Source organism: Phaseolus vulgaris, chromosome 3 (genome assembly GCF_000499845.2).
Source record: "Phaseolus vulgaris cultivar G19833 chromosome 3, P. vulgaris v2.0, whole genome shotgun sequence".
NCBI classification, from domain to species: Eukaryota; Viridiplantae; Streptophyta; class Magnoliopsida; order Fabales; family Fabaceae; genus Phaseolus; species Phaseolus vulgaris.
Genome location: NC_023757.2, coordinates 47788602 through 47805410, shown reverse-complemented (window position 1 = coordinate 47805410; position 16809 = coordinate 47788602). Strand labels below are relative to the sequence as shown.

At 33.5% G+C, this 16809-nt stretch overlaps 2 protein-coding genes across 2 annotated transcripts; both read right to left on the bottom strand.

Moving 5' to 3' along the window:
- Window positions 1–523: 523 nt before the first annotated feature.
- On the bottom strand, window positions 524–5914 carry LOC137805963 (probable E3 ubiquitin-protein ligase RHG1A). Its single transcript, XM_068605839.1, has 8 exons — window positions 5459–5914; window positions 4896–4939; window positions 3864–3965; window positions 2583–3790; window positions 2200–2250; window positions 1753–1797; window positions 1211–1354; window positions 524–994 (listed from the first exon to the last, which is right to left on the bottom strand). Exons 3-8 carry the CDS (start codon window positions 3874–3876, stop codon window positions 779–781), a joined length of 1677 nt encoding a protein of 558 aa, XP_068461940.1. The 5' UTR covers window positions 3877–3965; window positions 4896–4939; window positions 5459–5914; the 3' UTR covers window positions 524–778.
- A 4197-nt stretch (window positions 5915–10111) lies between these two features.
- LOC137805678 (probable E3 ubiquitin-protein ligase ZFP1) lies at window positions 10112–14219 on the bottom strand. The gene is made up of 4 exons (XM_068605616.1): window positions 14112–14219; window positions 12741–12794; window positions 10551–10676; window positions 10112–10279 (listed from the first exon to the last, which is right to left on the bottom strand). The coding sequence occupies exons 1-4, from the start codon at window positions 14217–14219 to the stop codon at window positions 10112–10114; spliced, it is 456 nt and encodes a 151-aa protein (XP_068461717.1).
- Window positions 14220–16809: the final 2590 nt, after the last annotated feature.

The following is a 16809-nucleotide window of genomic DNA, read 5'->3' as shown; positions in this document are numbered from 1 at the left end:
TTGACGTATTTAGATGACATCTAAGTTCACTTGATAATTAAATATATTATTTTTTATTTTAAAATTTTCTTTATATTAATTTTTGTTTGAAAAATATAATATTTTATAGTATTAGAAGAGGTTGTAAAGTCAAAGTAAAAGAAAAAAAATTAGTGTAAGAAACCTTTTCTTATTTTGTGAGAAAAAAAGTTTCTAATTTTTTCTTTCACTTCCACTTTACAATCTCTTTTAATACTAAAATATTTTTCTAATAAAAATGAATATAAATAAAATTTTAAAATAAAATAACAATATATTGTCAAAAATATGAAAGTAGATCTCACTTAATCGTGTAACCATTGCTGCAAAACGAAAAAAAAAATGTTAACTTGTGAGAAAAAAGAGTTACATGCCGAACGATCTAATTCAAAACAGGTCATAGTTATTACCAGAATTAAAACCAAAGAAAAGGTTTCCATGGCTCTAATCTAGAATATAATCAAAGTTATACGCTTCCACAGGGAAAAAACTAGTCGATAGTTTTGGAGCAAAACAAATTATTATAAAGTTCAAAGCATCTTATGAGCAACAACCAAATAGTTATCATCCGTTGGAGCTTGGAATGACTTTGTCCAATATCATCCCAACTCCAAGTACCATAAAAACTTCAATTAAAAGAAAAGAAAAAGAAAGTCTTGCATGAGTTCAAGTTCGTTAATTCTCATAAAGAATCAAGTACGCGCTCACTGCATCCATAAGTTTGCTCCATGAAGGGAAAAAGAAAGTTGCAATACCGGAACTATTCTCTGCCACCTTCACCGTTAACTACAGCTCCAGCTCCAGCTCCAGCTCCAGCTCTACCACCTGCATTTTGGTCATTCTGCGTTTCCAACGCAGTTCTTCTGCACACGGGGCAAAGGTTCTTGCGGTTGAGCCAAGTTTTGATGCAATCAAGGTGAAACTTGTGCACGCATGAATGCAGCTTCCCGATTTCCTCTCCGTTCTTAAATTCTTCCTATAGATGGAAACAAATTTTGTAAAACTTAGACGTGAACATGATAAAAAGATGGAAAAAAGTACTGTTTATATCCGAGAAAATAATAGCCTAACTGGTAATTAATAGAAAATTGGAAATGAGATACAGAAATATGTATTTTCACAACTATTATTAAAGAGTTTGATGTGTTGAGTTAACGTCTGAAAATAACTATGAATGGAAATTAGAACTCACCAGACAGATGGGGCATTTTTCTTTGTTTTCTTCTGAATCATCTCCATCATCAACCAAGAAAGTCTCATTATCCATGTACTGTGCTATCGTTTCCAGACTCAGTCCCGAGGATGGCGATGTCCCAAACAGTTCAGGGTGCTCTATCTGCCTCAAATAATTCTGTTTAGAGAAATAAGCAATAGGAAAACAAGTGCAAACGCCTTGCTTCCTTTCACATTAGAATTTAAGAAATTCGTAGGAACTTAACAAATTTTATCCTCGGAATAGAAAGGAATAGAAGTTTCAGAGATGGACAGTGAAATGCTGTTTGCTTGATAGATTTGCAAAGGCAATTTGCAGATGTAAAAGTTCCAAAGTCAAGGCCTAATTCAATTTCGAAGCTTATCGAAAGTTTTGGAAGATTTTAAAGGAATTATGGAAGAAGAAAGAAAAAATGGAGAGAGAGAGTAGAAGCTATGATGAATAATGAATAGAGAGCTAGATAAAAGAAAAGGTGACAATGAAATAGACGTGGAAAATGAATGCATGAATCTATATCATACCTCAAACGCACGTAACACAAGTGAGTAGTCAAGGATCATCAATTCCTATAAGATAGAGACATAAGACATTTTTAATTACAACGATTAATAGTGACGACAAATTAAAAGCAGAATTACCTCATCAGGTACTGACATATACGCACTCGAGGAGTAAATTAGTAGAAAGAGAAAGTAGTTGACGAGAAAAATATGTCATTAAAAAATAAGAAAAAGGATACAGAACATACTTTAGAATTGAAAAAAAAAGTATATAAATTTTGTTATCAGTTTATTTATTTTGATAGCAAGTTGTGTTTACAACAATAATTTAAATTATATTTGAAAGGATGTCTGGGTTAAATCTTTATAAGATGGTCTAAACACAATATATACCGAAGGTTTAATTTGTGCCATCGTATATAGAATTTGATTATAAGAGAATGAAGATATAATTTTGCGAAAATCTACCTCGAACCTTAGAGCCTGACCATAGCGTAAAGAATCAAGGATAGATCGAACCTGTATGAAAAAAACAATATATGAAAAAAAGTTTACTAGGTGAAAGCTAAATTTAGTTACCAAATAAATTAAGGTGGTAAATAATATTATGTAATAATATGCATCTCAAAACTTTAATGCACCAAAGTTTGTAGGATGGTAGTATAAATTTTAATGGATGTTAATATATCAGGTTTCAAAGAGTCATGATATTGTGAGACTTCCATTTTTTTTACATTCAAATATAAATTATTATGCAAGTCAGGGTGTAAATTGAGCCGAAAATTTAGGGCTAGCAAGAAAAATAGCAGATTTTTGTTATTATAAGGTAAAAGCATTGAGCGTACGCATACCTCATTTGGAAGCCTTCTTCTCGTTTCCTCAGAAGGAAATTGTGGTAGCGGAAAAGCGGGTTCATGAATGACAGTGGGTGGAATAGCAGGCGATATAAAACCATGGTGGTTCCAAGAGACAGGACTACTTTCTGCAGCAGGATAGTGCATTCCTCGTGAGCCCAGTGGAGGAACCCAAGTTGAAGAGCTAGCATGATTACTCAGAGGGTAATATGTATTTGCTCCAGCATTACTAACTATGGCACCATTTCCCACAATTCCAGGTAGTAATTGCATTGGTGCAGATACCGGGGATTGGAAGGGGAGAACAAAAGAAAGAGCCGTTCTAGCAGTATCTCGACCACTATCAATGTAAGACCAGTTTGGTCGATAAGTTGGAAAATTACCCAATGATGTTACGACAGGACCAAACATGTTGTTTCCATGTTGATAAAATGGAAGCATAATGTCGACTCCAGGGTGTGGAAAGGGGGAGGATACTGAGTGAGCAGCATTCATGGTGGTCATGGTGTTTCCATTGAAGGTAGTACTAGACATGAAGGAAGTACTGTGAAAAGATAGAGGCTGAACGGAATGTGAGGGTTGGAGAGGAGAGTGAAGGGAATGTGTTGGAATAAAAGGTTGAGCACCATAACCTCTTCTATGATTGGTATCATTCATCCAGTCAGCTCTAGTGTTGGTTGGTGGAATAGTTGGTCCTGCATTCTGTGGAATCACATTGGGGGTAGCTCTCACCTGAGACCCAGAATCTGGTGTTTTAGGTTCTTCTATATGTGGAGAGGCATTTCCAGGGAGGCTTCTTTTTCTTGTTAAGTTGACGCTGTTTGAGTTGCTTCCATGCACGCTACCTGCAGCATTCGAACTTGGAATCGTAGCAGGAGATATTGTTGCACCCTGACTGCTTATGCCAAAGTTCTGACACAAGTTTACATCTTCTGTAGGATTTGTAAGAGTTCCAGCAAGGGGACTAAAAGAGGAAATGTTTGATTCCGGTGCTATAGCATTAGGGGTTTCCTGAAGTGGAGGATCAGTTCTGGCACCATTGTTGTTGGCACCTTGCTGAGGGAGATTCACTTCTGGCTGAGGAAACCCTTCCTGATCAGTAGCAAAGAGGGGAAATAAGGGAAGCAGCCTCTCCTGTGTTTCACTGGAAGGGAGAGGCCTCCAATAATTTTGGTTGTTTGGATTAGCATCTCCAGCTGAGCCACCTTCAACAAAATGGACATGAAATAGTTAAAGAGTGTTCACAAATAAATGTCGGAGAGAGGAATGATCTCACACCATGAGGGTTCATCGTTGCCAAATTCACTTCTGAAGGCTGAAGATTCAAAGGAAAGACAATGATGAAGACTAGGTAATGTGTTTTCTACTGAGTCACTAAACCTGCTTTAGAGCCATAAGAAAATATTATTTCGAGTTATTTGCACAACAATGTAAACTGCGTCAATGAAATGATATAATTTATCCTATAGGAAATGAAAAGACATGTTAATTCATGACTGAGATATTTTAATTATATAATTCTTTGCCGATAAAAAAAAATACACTGAAATTTTTTTATCCGCAAACTGAGAATAATATATGAAAGGAAAGAATTAATACGTTTTAATTCCTGTAAATATATGAATAATTTTGGTATTTAATTGCTAAAAATGGAAGTCAATGTTTAATTATTATCAATGTATATATATAGTATCAAACTACAAAATATGATTGAACAAAGAATGGCTATTTATTTTTCTCCTGAGCTTGTAATAAATGATTGAGTTTTATAAATTAATATGCAGCCTGTAATGAATTGAATTACCTTTCGTAGCCTTCATGCAATAAACATAAGAACAGAGACAGGTGATTTCTATTAGTTGTCCACATGATAAATTAATTATATCTCAATACTTACAATGTTATAAACATTATGAATGTTACAAGTATATTTATGAATGAGTGAAAAGCTATAAGCTAGAATGTTCTTTTGAAAGATTATATTTTGAATCTCCCTAAAACCTCTTTGTGCTATTTTGAATGATATTATGGACTAATTATATATAATCTAACAAATGCACTGTAAAAATGTGAAGGGTACTATAATGACTACAAAAATCATTTGCAGTATGAGAGAATCGACATGCATATTTATGTTAGAACATAAATAGAAAAAGACTTAACTATTACTTAAAAGAACATGCAAGGGGGAATTAGTACACAAACATGATCATAATAAAAATTGCATTGCAGATAACTAAAAAGCTCTACTTTAAAAATTTACCATTAAAACTCAAATCATACATGTATAAACAATAAAATTGGGTGTACCTTTCTCCGACCGCAGAAAATCCTTCCTCAGATTGTGCCAATTCCTAATGTACAATTAGACTCAGTTTTCCTTGATTTTAACATTTAAACATAAAAAAAAAATATCATTTATAAGAAAACATATATGGTAACACAGAAAAAAAAATTGGGAATTTCTCTTAAGGAATAGATGAGTAAAAAACAACTTAAAAAAAACAAAATTAATGGGAATAGTTTCATATTAATTTTTTTTAGAAATACAATTTTGATCTATAAGAATTAGAGTACCCTTTGGACTCTAAAGCCATAAAAAAACAATTTGCTTCAAAAAATCAAATTTTCAAAAGAAAACCCTAAGTACCAAATCGCTTAGGGCAAATCGGTTAATAAAATAGAAATGGGTTTCTTAAAACACAATGAAGGGTCAGATAAGGGAAAATAAAGCATGCATAAGTGATCTGAAATAACACATCCACCCACATACCAAAAACCCATTTTTTTAAGAAAATGAACAATCAAAAGGGAAAAAAGGGATAAAAGTGACATGTATACAAAGAGGATATATAGAGAAATGAAGAGGATACCCAAGGGCATTAGATCTGCAGAAATAAGTGCCCTGAGCAGCAAAAGTTGATAACTTTGCTGAGTTATCTGTGAAGCAAGTTCTTTGCTCTGTATCTCAAGTGTGTGTAGCTTGAAAATTGAAGTGAATAGTGAAGGGTGAGGGTGTTTCATTTATAAGCATAACTAGTGAGGTTTGTGTTGCAAACGCATATTTTGGGTTATTATAGAAATTCTCTTTCTTACGTTGATTTTTACATGAAGGGAAATGGAACTTGTTAATTTCAGAAACGCATATGAAAAATGCTGGCATAGGGAACTACAGACAAAAAGTCCAGATGCCATCCTCGTGTTTTCTCCCTCTTTTTCCACTCTCTCCTCCCCTACTTCATAACTTTACAGCCTTTGCTGGTTTCTCAACATTTTTCTCAAATCCTTCACTTTTTTTCAAGAAAATATATGCAATCAATTAATAAAACATGGAAAAAATTAAGTATACTCTTTATGTATTTTGTTAAACAGATTTCAATGTGTTCTTCCCATTACTCTTTTAAATGTCGTGTTTTATTTTTTTTTAATTTAAATTTTATTTTTAAAGTTTAAGAATTACTTTTTTTATTTATATGTTTATCCTTATTTATTATTTAATTAATGTAAATTCAAAAAAAACAAATTTTTATAAATATTTTATTAAATTTTAAAATTAATTACATTTATTAATGCACAGTTTATAATGAATGTTGTATTATTTTTCCTCAGTTTAATTATAACTGCCCACAAGCATTAAATAGTTTCTTTATTTCTACTCTTTTTATATTCATTTAAAACTGTTTTCTATTTTTAATTTCATTTATTTCTTTAACGTTGAGTATTATTTACATCTTATCTGGCTCATTTCTCTTGATTTAAACTTTGAGGGAATTTGTAAAAGAAAATCAGTGATCGTTTCCATATATTTATAAATCTTACAAGTCTCACACGTTTTAGAAGTTAATATAAAAAATAATTTATATACATATTCTTATCTTAATCTACTGAAATTTCTTTGAGTAACAAAATTATGATTAAAAATTAGATTTTAAAAAATGTCAAATATTTTGAATGTAGATTGATTTAAAAATGTAAATTTTATTATTACAAAAAATATTTTTAGTGATTACCAAAATTAGCCACTAAAGTTAAAAAATTAGTCAATAAATTTATTTGCGACTAAAATAGGAACAAACATAAGTGATAGCCAAGTTGCATTTCAATTGTATATTTTAGACTTATTATATATGGCCAGGTTTGTAAAGTAGGGTAGTGGGGGGTTTTATACTTTTTTTTATAACTAATGAATAAATAAATAAATTGGGAGTATTTAAGAGATGCTACAACACTTAGAAAAAGACTTAACTACTAATTGTAGCATATCCTTACTTAAAAATTATATTTCACTAGTGAACACCTTATATTGGACCACATCCACTTTTTAGGTAGGTGCAGGGTACATTACACTTTTTGTTGTGCTTTAAGAGAGCTTTGGCTAGGGTATAATTTTTTTTATCGATAATAAACAATTAAATTAAATCGATTTGGGGTGATCCAACTCTCATACAGAGAATAAAAGATAAAAGTTCATTTCCACCTTCGTATTTCAAATTCACAGATTAATCATCTACTTCCTTTCCAACACTAATAACTAAAGAAAAAACCAGCATTAAATCGAGTACATACATACCAAGGGTTCAAGACATCATTCAGTGAATGAGAAACTCACTAACGGTATCTTTGAGTTGATCCAAGACCAAAAACCTTGACCTGTGCCAGAGAAAATACTTCAGTATAATCAATCACTGCTTCTTTAAACAAACAATTATTCATGTATGTGTCTATATGTTTGGGTATAGATCAGATGTTGATGGGGTTAACTTAAAAATTAAAATAAAATCATTTTCTGTGACTAATTTAGAATTGTTATTAATAGTATTTATTAATGCTATTATTATTTATTATTGGTATTATTATTATTATTATTATTATTAATAATGTTACTAATCTCTCAATGATTATGATTATTGTCATATTAATTATATTAATTTTATTGTTATTAATAATTTTATTATTCTTATTATTATTAATGTTAATAATAATTATAATAATAAAATAATTATAATTTGATTGCTAAATGTGATCATTAATTTGTAGTGATTTAGCTATTAAAATGAAATTGATCACTAATTTGTAGTGATTTAATAATCAAAATTAGAATTGATCGTTAATTTATAGTTATTTAACAAATGAAATCCAATTGGTCACTAATTTGAAGTAATTTACTTGTATTTTACAATAAAAATCAAAATTGGTCAATAATTTTAATTATTTAGCGACCAAAACTAAATCAATAGTTATTTCAATCAGCAATAAAAAAATCAATAAATGGGAACCACTTCAGGGATGATCCAACCCTTTTACAAACTTACATAAAATTTAACTCCTAACTCGACACCCAAAACCGCCGAACAAATGACCAACCAAACCAAGCACTAACTAGCTTTACCGAATCAGCCATATACAGACCAAAGGATCCAGAACCCAATATGGTTAGGAAAAATAAACTTCGCGATACTTTGTAACAATCTAATAACGTACCTTTACTTGCGCCTTCATAATTTTCCTTCAATTTATTTTGATCGCTAAACTTGATAACTAAATTGCATTTTGAAGTGGATAAAAAATGATAAATAAAATGGAACTCTAGTGCTCCAATCCATTTCCAGAAGAAGTCCTAAACAATCTACAACTTACTAAAATAAAAAGAGTGTGTAGCCACTAAATAAGTAAAAAATAAAGATGGGGTATAAAACCCAACCCTACAACATACACTAATTCCTAAAATAAATAAGACATTATATTTACATCAATCTAATGAAGAGCAGCAGATACATAGGTGGCATTCCACAAAGTGTGCTTCCAAAAAGCTTAATATATAAACTTGGTCAGACATGTGAGGGGTTAAGACACCTAGGAAAAGTTTACTTTTTTTTTGTTTTTATGGATTATCCAAGTCAATGTCTTTACTTGCACGAGATTAAAAATTTCCTTCACATCTACTTTATCCTTCGTATATAACATATACCTATAAATATTGAATTCGTATGTAACATATAACTATGACACTTTTACAAGGTGTTGTACAAATGGAAGAACATTTAGTTTCCTGAATTAGTCAAATAACTTATGGTCCTCCTCATTGCTTCAAAGTTGACACTTCTTGTATGCCAACTTAATGGTGTACTCTTGTGACTTGTTGTTATTCCATACCCACATATCCTCTCTACTTCTATCTAACTATATATTTTCTAATTCTTGCATTAGATTTGGGACTTGTGATCTTTCCCACTCAGACCACTTTCTTCTCCGAGATAACTTTCATTCCCATGATTTCCCATTCCACGTGCCAACCTCCCCTAAGTAGCTTCCTTGTGTAGAGAGTTTGTGTACATTCTAGGTAACATTGCTCTTATTTGTAGCCTTCTATCATCTCATAATTTTATTTGATTTCTTGCTTCTATTTTTTAATGTATATTACTATCCAATTAGTTTTTATGTCTCTCCCACATTTTTTTTAAATCCGTCTACCACCACGAATTAGACCTATTATTATTTCTTTGGTTAATATTTCTCCAAAATCAATATTTTAATTCTAGAACACCATTTCACATTCCATTTTTTATCATCAACAAATAATTAATTAATTAATTAAAGAAGAATTTTAAGAATGTCTCCATCCTTATACAAATTTCAAACCATCTTACTTACAAAATCATAAATATATATATATATATATATATATATTTTATCAGCAAGAAAGATTAAATAATATGAACCACTTAAGGGGTGGTCCAACCCATATACAAACCAAAACACAATAAAATCTCACACCTCTTCCAAACAACATAATCCTCACTAACTTAGGACTACAAACAACCCAGCTAAAGGAGCAAACCTTACAAAAGCTCACTTAATTGAAAACATACAAGCAGCAGGATCCAAACACCATTCAGAGTAAGAAAAACTAGCAGAAACAGACTTTGAAGTTATCAAAGACCAATCCCTTAATTGTGACAAGGTGAATACTTCTGAAAGGTCCAACACTCCACCTTAACATAATTTAACAAAGGCCAAAGTTTTTGAATGCCCCTTCATCCCACATTCCATTCCTTGATTTTCCATGTCGTAATCCATTTTCACTTTCCTAATAGGGCTATATACTGAATAATTCTACATCTCTAACACCTAGACAGTCTTTGTCCCTTGGTTTGCATGTGTTTTTCTAAATTGGGTGCAATTTATTGATACTTCATTTATCTCCCATGAATCCTAGTCTAATAGTCATCCGATCGAGGCAACCTAACTCGAAATTATAATAACTTGCTAGCTTCCAATCACTAAGAAGGAATTGACTACTAATCATTTTGATTAAAACAACACGATACAATAACAAAATATAAAGAATTAAATTTGAAATCAAAACTATTAAGTAATTAAAATTATGTATCCTATATAACAATAATATAAAATTTATTAATAAAAATAAGTATTTCTTCAGTTTTAAAAGTTCATACATTATATATATTGGAATAGGATAACTATTATTTAAGGTGTCTCATACTCTCTATTTCTCTCTTTTCAATTTATTCAAATACGTATACTACACTTTGGTCATTACGCCTTTCCAACGCAGTTCTTCTGCAGACGGGGCAAAGATTCCTGTGCATGAGCCACTGTTTAATGCAATCAAAGTGAAACTTGTGCTCACATGAATGCAGCTTCCCAATATACTCTCCGCTGCAAAATTCTTCCTATAGATGGAAAAAAATGTTGTAAAAGAAAAATTAACACAACACAAAGATGTGAACATGCACACAAATTCCATACAATGAGAGTTATGGAAACATGATTAAGAAGTAGCTAAAAGTACTATTTATATATGAGAAAATAATAGCCTGATTAACAGGTAGTTAATAGAATATTGGAAATGAGGTACATAAATATTTGTTTTCACATCTATTAAAGAGTTTGAGGTGTTCGTTACCGTCTGAAAATAACTATGAATGAAAATGTAGGACTCACCAGACAGACGGGGCATTTTTCTTTATTTTCTTTTGGATCATTTCCATCAACAACCAAGAAAACTTCACGCTCCATGATCTGCATTATCGTTTCCAGACTCAGTCCCCTGGATGCTTGCGGCGTTATCTGCCTCAAATAATACTTTTCAGAGCAATGAACAAGCCAAATATTTTATTCTGAACTAGATTGAAAATCTACTCTTTTCACTAGGAAAACAAGTGAAAATGCATTGCTTCCTTTCAAACTAGACTTTAAAAAAATGCTAAACATAAGTTGTAGGAACTTTTCAAATATTATTCTCAGATAATAAATGGAAAATACCAATTTGGAATGAATAAAACTTTCATAGATGGACAATAAAAAGCTAATTGCTTGATTGATTTCAGGAGGCTATTTGTAGTTGTAATGGTTCCATAAGTCAGGCTTAATTCAATGTCGAAGTTTATCAAATTTTTTGGAACAACATAGAAAATTAGTCAAAAGTGACTCCGCCTTGTTTATTTGGGGGCTAAAGAAAGGAGAATTCAATCAGAATTGAATAGCGTATACCAAATAGAACACATTTTTTTATTAGTAAAAAAGTGCATTGTGTTTTCAATTAAGTGAACTTTTATAAGAGTTATTTCTTCGGTTGGGTTGTGTGTTGTTCTAAGTTTTAGAAGGTTAGGTTGTTTAGAAGGAATGAGAGAACTTATTGTGCTCTGTATAAGAGTTGGATCACCCCTAAAGTAGTTTATATTTATTTATTTTTTTCTTACTGATAAAAAAATTAATCAAATTCATATAAAAAAAGTTCATAGAATACATGTATAAGATTTATTGACTAGTTGGGAAGTAATATTGGAGAAAGGTATTTTTTGAATAATTAAACTCTATTTATTAAAAATTGACAAATTAAGGATGACTAGTTATACTAAATGAAGTACTTGATCAAACAGGAAAAAAAAAGGAAAAAAAAGGAATTTAAAGACACGTTACTCTATTTCTATTTTTGAGATTTCTTTGACTGCATGGGATGAAAAGGATGCACTAGTGAAAAATGGAGGGGATGGAGAAGGTAATGTGTGTCAAGTGATTAATTCGGTTGTTACAAAAATTAACTTGGAAAGGTGTGGGGTTTCGGTTGATAGCAACCTCGGTAGCTTTTGCAGGATGGAAGTGGAGTCAACAAATCATTTGTTTTTTGATTGCAGGATCGCTGGACTTATCTGGAAACAGTGTTTTACATGGTTGGGGATTATGTCCAATGATCATGTTGATCCAATTTCCCACTTCTTGCAGTTTAATTTGTTAAATACATCTGCCCAGGTTAAAGCTGTTTAGAGTAGCATTTGGATTGCAGTAGTAAATGAAATCTCGAAGCACATGAATAAGCATATTTTTCAAGGTGGAGTGATTGACCATTCAGAAATGTTTACTTTAGCTCAATTAAAGGTTTGGTATTGAGTAACATCTAAATCTGTTTCTGCATGTTTTACTTATTCTAAGTGGTGCATTTATCCTATGGCTTGTATGTTTTCAATTAAGTGAGCTTATGCAAAGTTTATTCCTTTGACTCGGGTGTTTATTGTTTTAAGGATATAAAGATTAGGTAGGTTAGAAGGAGTTTTGAGAAACTGTTGTGTTATGATTATGTAGAAAGGTTAAGTCACTCCTAAACTGATTCATATTAATTTATTTTTTTATGCCGATAAAAAAAAAATTGTATCTCAAGTGTAGCCCTGGAAACTTTAGGTGGAGCAGCAGCTAAAGAGGGTGAGATGAGGATTGGAGAGTGTGCTCTTGAATTAATTTAATATTAAATGGACACTTGAGGGTGTGCCTAAACCCTTAATCAACATAAGCATTCACTGGGGCATAGCACATCGGGAAGAAAAGGTTATCAAAGGAACATAAAAAGCCCACTTTACAAGGCAACTCACCACACCAACCACTTATAAATAAGTAAAAAAATTGTGTTTCAACTTTAAAAGGGATATATAATTTATTTTAAACGAACAATATTAGTTCAAATATGAGAATTAAGTGTTTAAAATATAAAGGGCAGAAATAATTGTTTGTAAAAAAATTAATGTTTAAAAATATATTTTAACATAAAAAAAGATAAGATGGAAAGTAATCATAAATAAAGACCAGTTATGCCAAGCATACAAGAAAAATATACAAATAGGAAGAAAAGTAAAATCTAACCTCGATCATTAGACCACGACCACCTCTAAGAGAAGAATGCAGGAGAGATCGAAACTGTATGGAACAAAAATGCAAGACAGTTCACTAGGTGAGAGCTAAATTAGTTACCAAATAAATTATGATGGTAAACAAACAAAAATTTGTGCATCAAACCTCGAAAGAAAGAGTGATAAAATTTGCAACTTAAACATACGTTCAAAATGTCTATTAAAACATGTATACCACACTCAAAAAAAACTTTGATGCATCATAGTTTGGTTCACTTATACAAGAATTTTTCTTAACTGAAGGAACTCGATCTTGTTGTTCTTTTGTGGTTTATTAAGGGAAGAGGAAGCAGATGATTGTTTAAGGATGTACAATTTTGTCTGAAGGATTAAGATTCTTCCTTTAACTTATGTCACTGTTTGGAGAGTGATTGAAAATAAGATTGCTACCAAGGTTAACCTAAAGAGACAATGAGTTCATGTTGAGAGCAATCTGTGTTGTTTGTATAGGGTGTTAGAGGAGTCGACACGTCATCTATTCTTCGTTTGCATAGTCGCTTGACTAACTTGAAATCTTTGTTACCCTTAGTTAGGAGTGAGTTCTGTAAATCTTCTCCCTCATGGGTCACATTTCGAGTAGTTTAAAATTCTTGATGCAACCACTTCAGTTAATCTTATTTTGGGTAATGTTTGGATTGTGTTGGTAAGCGAGATTTGGAGGCATATGAATAATTGTTTATTCAACATATGAGTGGTAAACTATTCTGAAGCCTTCTCCTTGGCACAGGTTAAGGGTATGTCTATTTTGATTTGTATGAGGGTTAAACCACTCTTAAAGTAGACCACATTTATTATATCTTCTTGCTGATAAAGAAGATGGAGGGGGTATAAAAAATGAAAGAAATGACATTAGTTAATGGTGAATGTTCCATGGCTTTTCTATTTAAAAAGAACAAGAGATCCAAGTATAGAAGAGGATCAAAACGTGGCGCAGGGGCTAAGATTATGCAGGTGCCTAAATGTGAAGATTGAATGTTCAAAATTGGGTTGGAAGGTCAACATGATCGCCGGTCGATGAAGCGGCAATCTCCATGCGTGCTTAGTCGGTGGTCGCCGAAGATATGCAAAGGTCAACATCATCGCCGGTCGATGAAGCGGTGATCTCCTTATGTGTGTAATCGGAGGTAGCCGAAGATATGCAAAGGTCAACATGATCGCCGATCGTTGAAGTGGTGATCCCTATGTGAGCGTAGTTGGTGGTCGTCGAAGTTATATAAAGGTCAACATGATCGCCGGTCGATGAAGCGACGTTCTCCATATGTGATGAAACGGCGATCTCCATGCGTGCGTAGTCGGTGGTCATCGAAGTTATGCAAATGCCAACATGATCGCCGGTCAAGGAAGCGGCGTTCTCCATGCGTGTGTAGTCGATGGTCGTCGAAGTTATGCAAAGGTCAACATGATCGCCGATCGGTGTAGCGGTGTTCTCCATATGTGTGTAATCGGAGGTCGCCGAAGTTATGCAAAGGTCAACATGATCGCCAGCCGATGAAGCGGCGATCTCCATGCAAGCGTAGTCGGTGGTCGCTGAAGTTGTGCATCATCGCCGTATCCGAAGAACAAAAGATCAGATAACTGGAAATCGCCGAGGTAGACACATCGCCGGGTTCTCCAGAAACCTTTTTGAAGTTGTTGGAGCTTTAGGTGAGTAAGTCCATATGTGTTGGTTCGATAAAGATGTATGTTAAACCTCATAATGAGCAATGAGATGAAGGGAACGGCTCGTCCGTCGACGAGGGGATTTCCCGAGTGGATCCTCGTCGAGAGCGGGGTTTCCTTAGGTCAGAGCATACATGGCGAGTAGCATTGGTGGCAGGCGATTTTGGAGAGATTGTGCTCCTCGTGGCACTTAGTGCTCACCAGAGTAAGCTACATGGCGAGTTATTCCCTGCACGGGTAATTTGTCGTGTGGCGAGGTGAATGTAGATGGCCTCGGTTCTGGGGGTTTCGGTAAAGTTGAATGTTGCTTTGAGGTAACTTGTTGGTTATATTTTTGGGTATGTTTTTCTCACTTTATGGTTGTTTTGCTCCAACCATAAAGGAGAGTTTCTTTTGTGGATGATATAGGAAGTTCACTTCTGGTTCTGTATATGGGTTGGGATACCCCTAAAGTATCCCTTTTAATTTTATTTATTCATTGCTGATAAAAAAAAATAGAAGAGGATCAAAAAGTTGTAACTCTTCCATTCTTTTTTTAATTACAACTAAATCCACCAAAGTTGTATGTATTTTATCTTCAAAATTTATGGGTAATGATATATTGACAACCCTATTTTATATACAACCACATTACAACTCTCAATACTATTATTTTAATATTTTTTTTTATTTAATTACAAATTTACCTTTTATCATATATTTATATATAAATCAATCACATAAAAAATTCTTATGGTTGTCAAAATTTCATTTTTCAAAATTTATATATTGATCCCACAATCAAATAAGAAATTCATATATGGATATAAAAACATACTCTTATATTATATAATAATAATAATATTTGTATAGCTTAATTATAAGAAGGTAAAAGGAATTGAGCATACCTCAGATGGAAGTCCTCTTAGCACTTCAGGAGAAGGAAATTGTGGTCCTGGCCTAAGACTATGAAGGTTCTGAGTGCTAGAACTACTTGCTGCAGCATAATGGGGCATTCCTCGTGAGCCCAGAGGAGAAATCCATCTTGAAGAGCTAGCATGATCACTGAGAGGGTGGTTCGCTCGAGCATTACTAACTCTGCCACCATTGCCCACATTTCGAGGTAGTAATTGCAGTGGTTCTGATTCAGAGGGTTCAAACTGATGGGGGAGAACAGAAGATAGAGCCCTTCTAGCAGTATCTTGTTCACTATCAACGTAAGACCTGTTTGGTCGATAAGTGGGAAAATTACCCACGGATGTAACTGCAGGACCAAACATGTTATTTCCATGTTCATAAAATGGAATCATAAAATCAGCTCTATCGTGAGGACACGGGGAGGATATTGAGTGAGTAGCATTCCGCACGGTTAGGTTGTTAACGCTGGAGGCAGAACTGGACATGAATGAAGGCCGAACGGAATGTGAGGGTTGGAGAGGACACAGTTGGGAATGTGTTGAGGCTCCGTTGAAATGAAAATTCCCTTGGCTTGGTGTCGGACCATAAGACCCTCTTCTTTGATTAGTGTTAGTCATCCCGTTGGGTGGAGCAAAAGGTGTCCTTGCATTGTTTGGATTAAGATGGCGGGGAGGGAGGAATTGATACTCTTGCAGCGGAGGAAGTGATGGTGGTGACGGGTTCACATTGTTGTTAGCTCTCATCTGAGACTCAGTAGCAAGTCTTTTGATCTCTCCGTTCTCTTGACGCATGTTTGAACTTTCACCCTGATGAAATTCTCCAGAAGCATGATCAGGGAGACCTCTTTTTCTCGGAATGTTCGGTGAATTTATGTTGATTCCATGCACGCTACGTGCAACATTCGAACTTGGAATCACAGCAGAAGATACTGTTGTACGGCTTAAGCTAAAGTTCAGACACAAGTCTAGATTTTCCAAAGGATTTGGAGGAGTTGTAGCAAGGAAGCTTGAAGAGGAAATGTTTGATTCCGGTGCTACAACATTAGGGGTTTCCTGAAGTGGAACATCAGTTCTGGTACCATTGTTGTTGGCACCTTGTTGAGGGAGATTCATTTCTGGCTGAGGAAACCCTTCCTGATCAGTAGCAAAGAGGGGAAATAAGGGAAGCAGCCTCTCCTGTGTTTCACTGGAATGGTGAGGATTCCAATAATTTTGGTTGTTTGCATTAGCTTCTCCAGTTGAGCCACCTTCAACAAAATAGACATCAAATAGTTAAAGAGTGTTCATAAATAGAGGTTGAAGAGAGAAATGATCTCACCATGAGGGTTCATCGTTGCTGAATTCACTTCTGATGGCCGAAGACTGAAAGGTAAACTGAGTCACTACACCTGAATTCCCAAAATACTATCAATCATCTTAATACAAACTGCATTACACGTAATTAAAAAAGCTCTACTTTAAGAATTC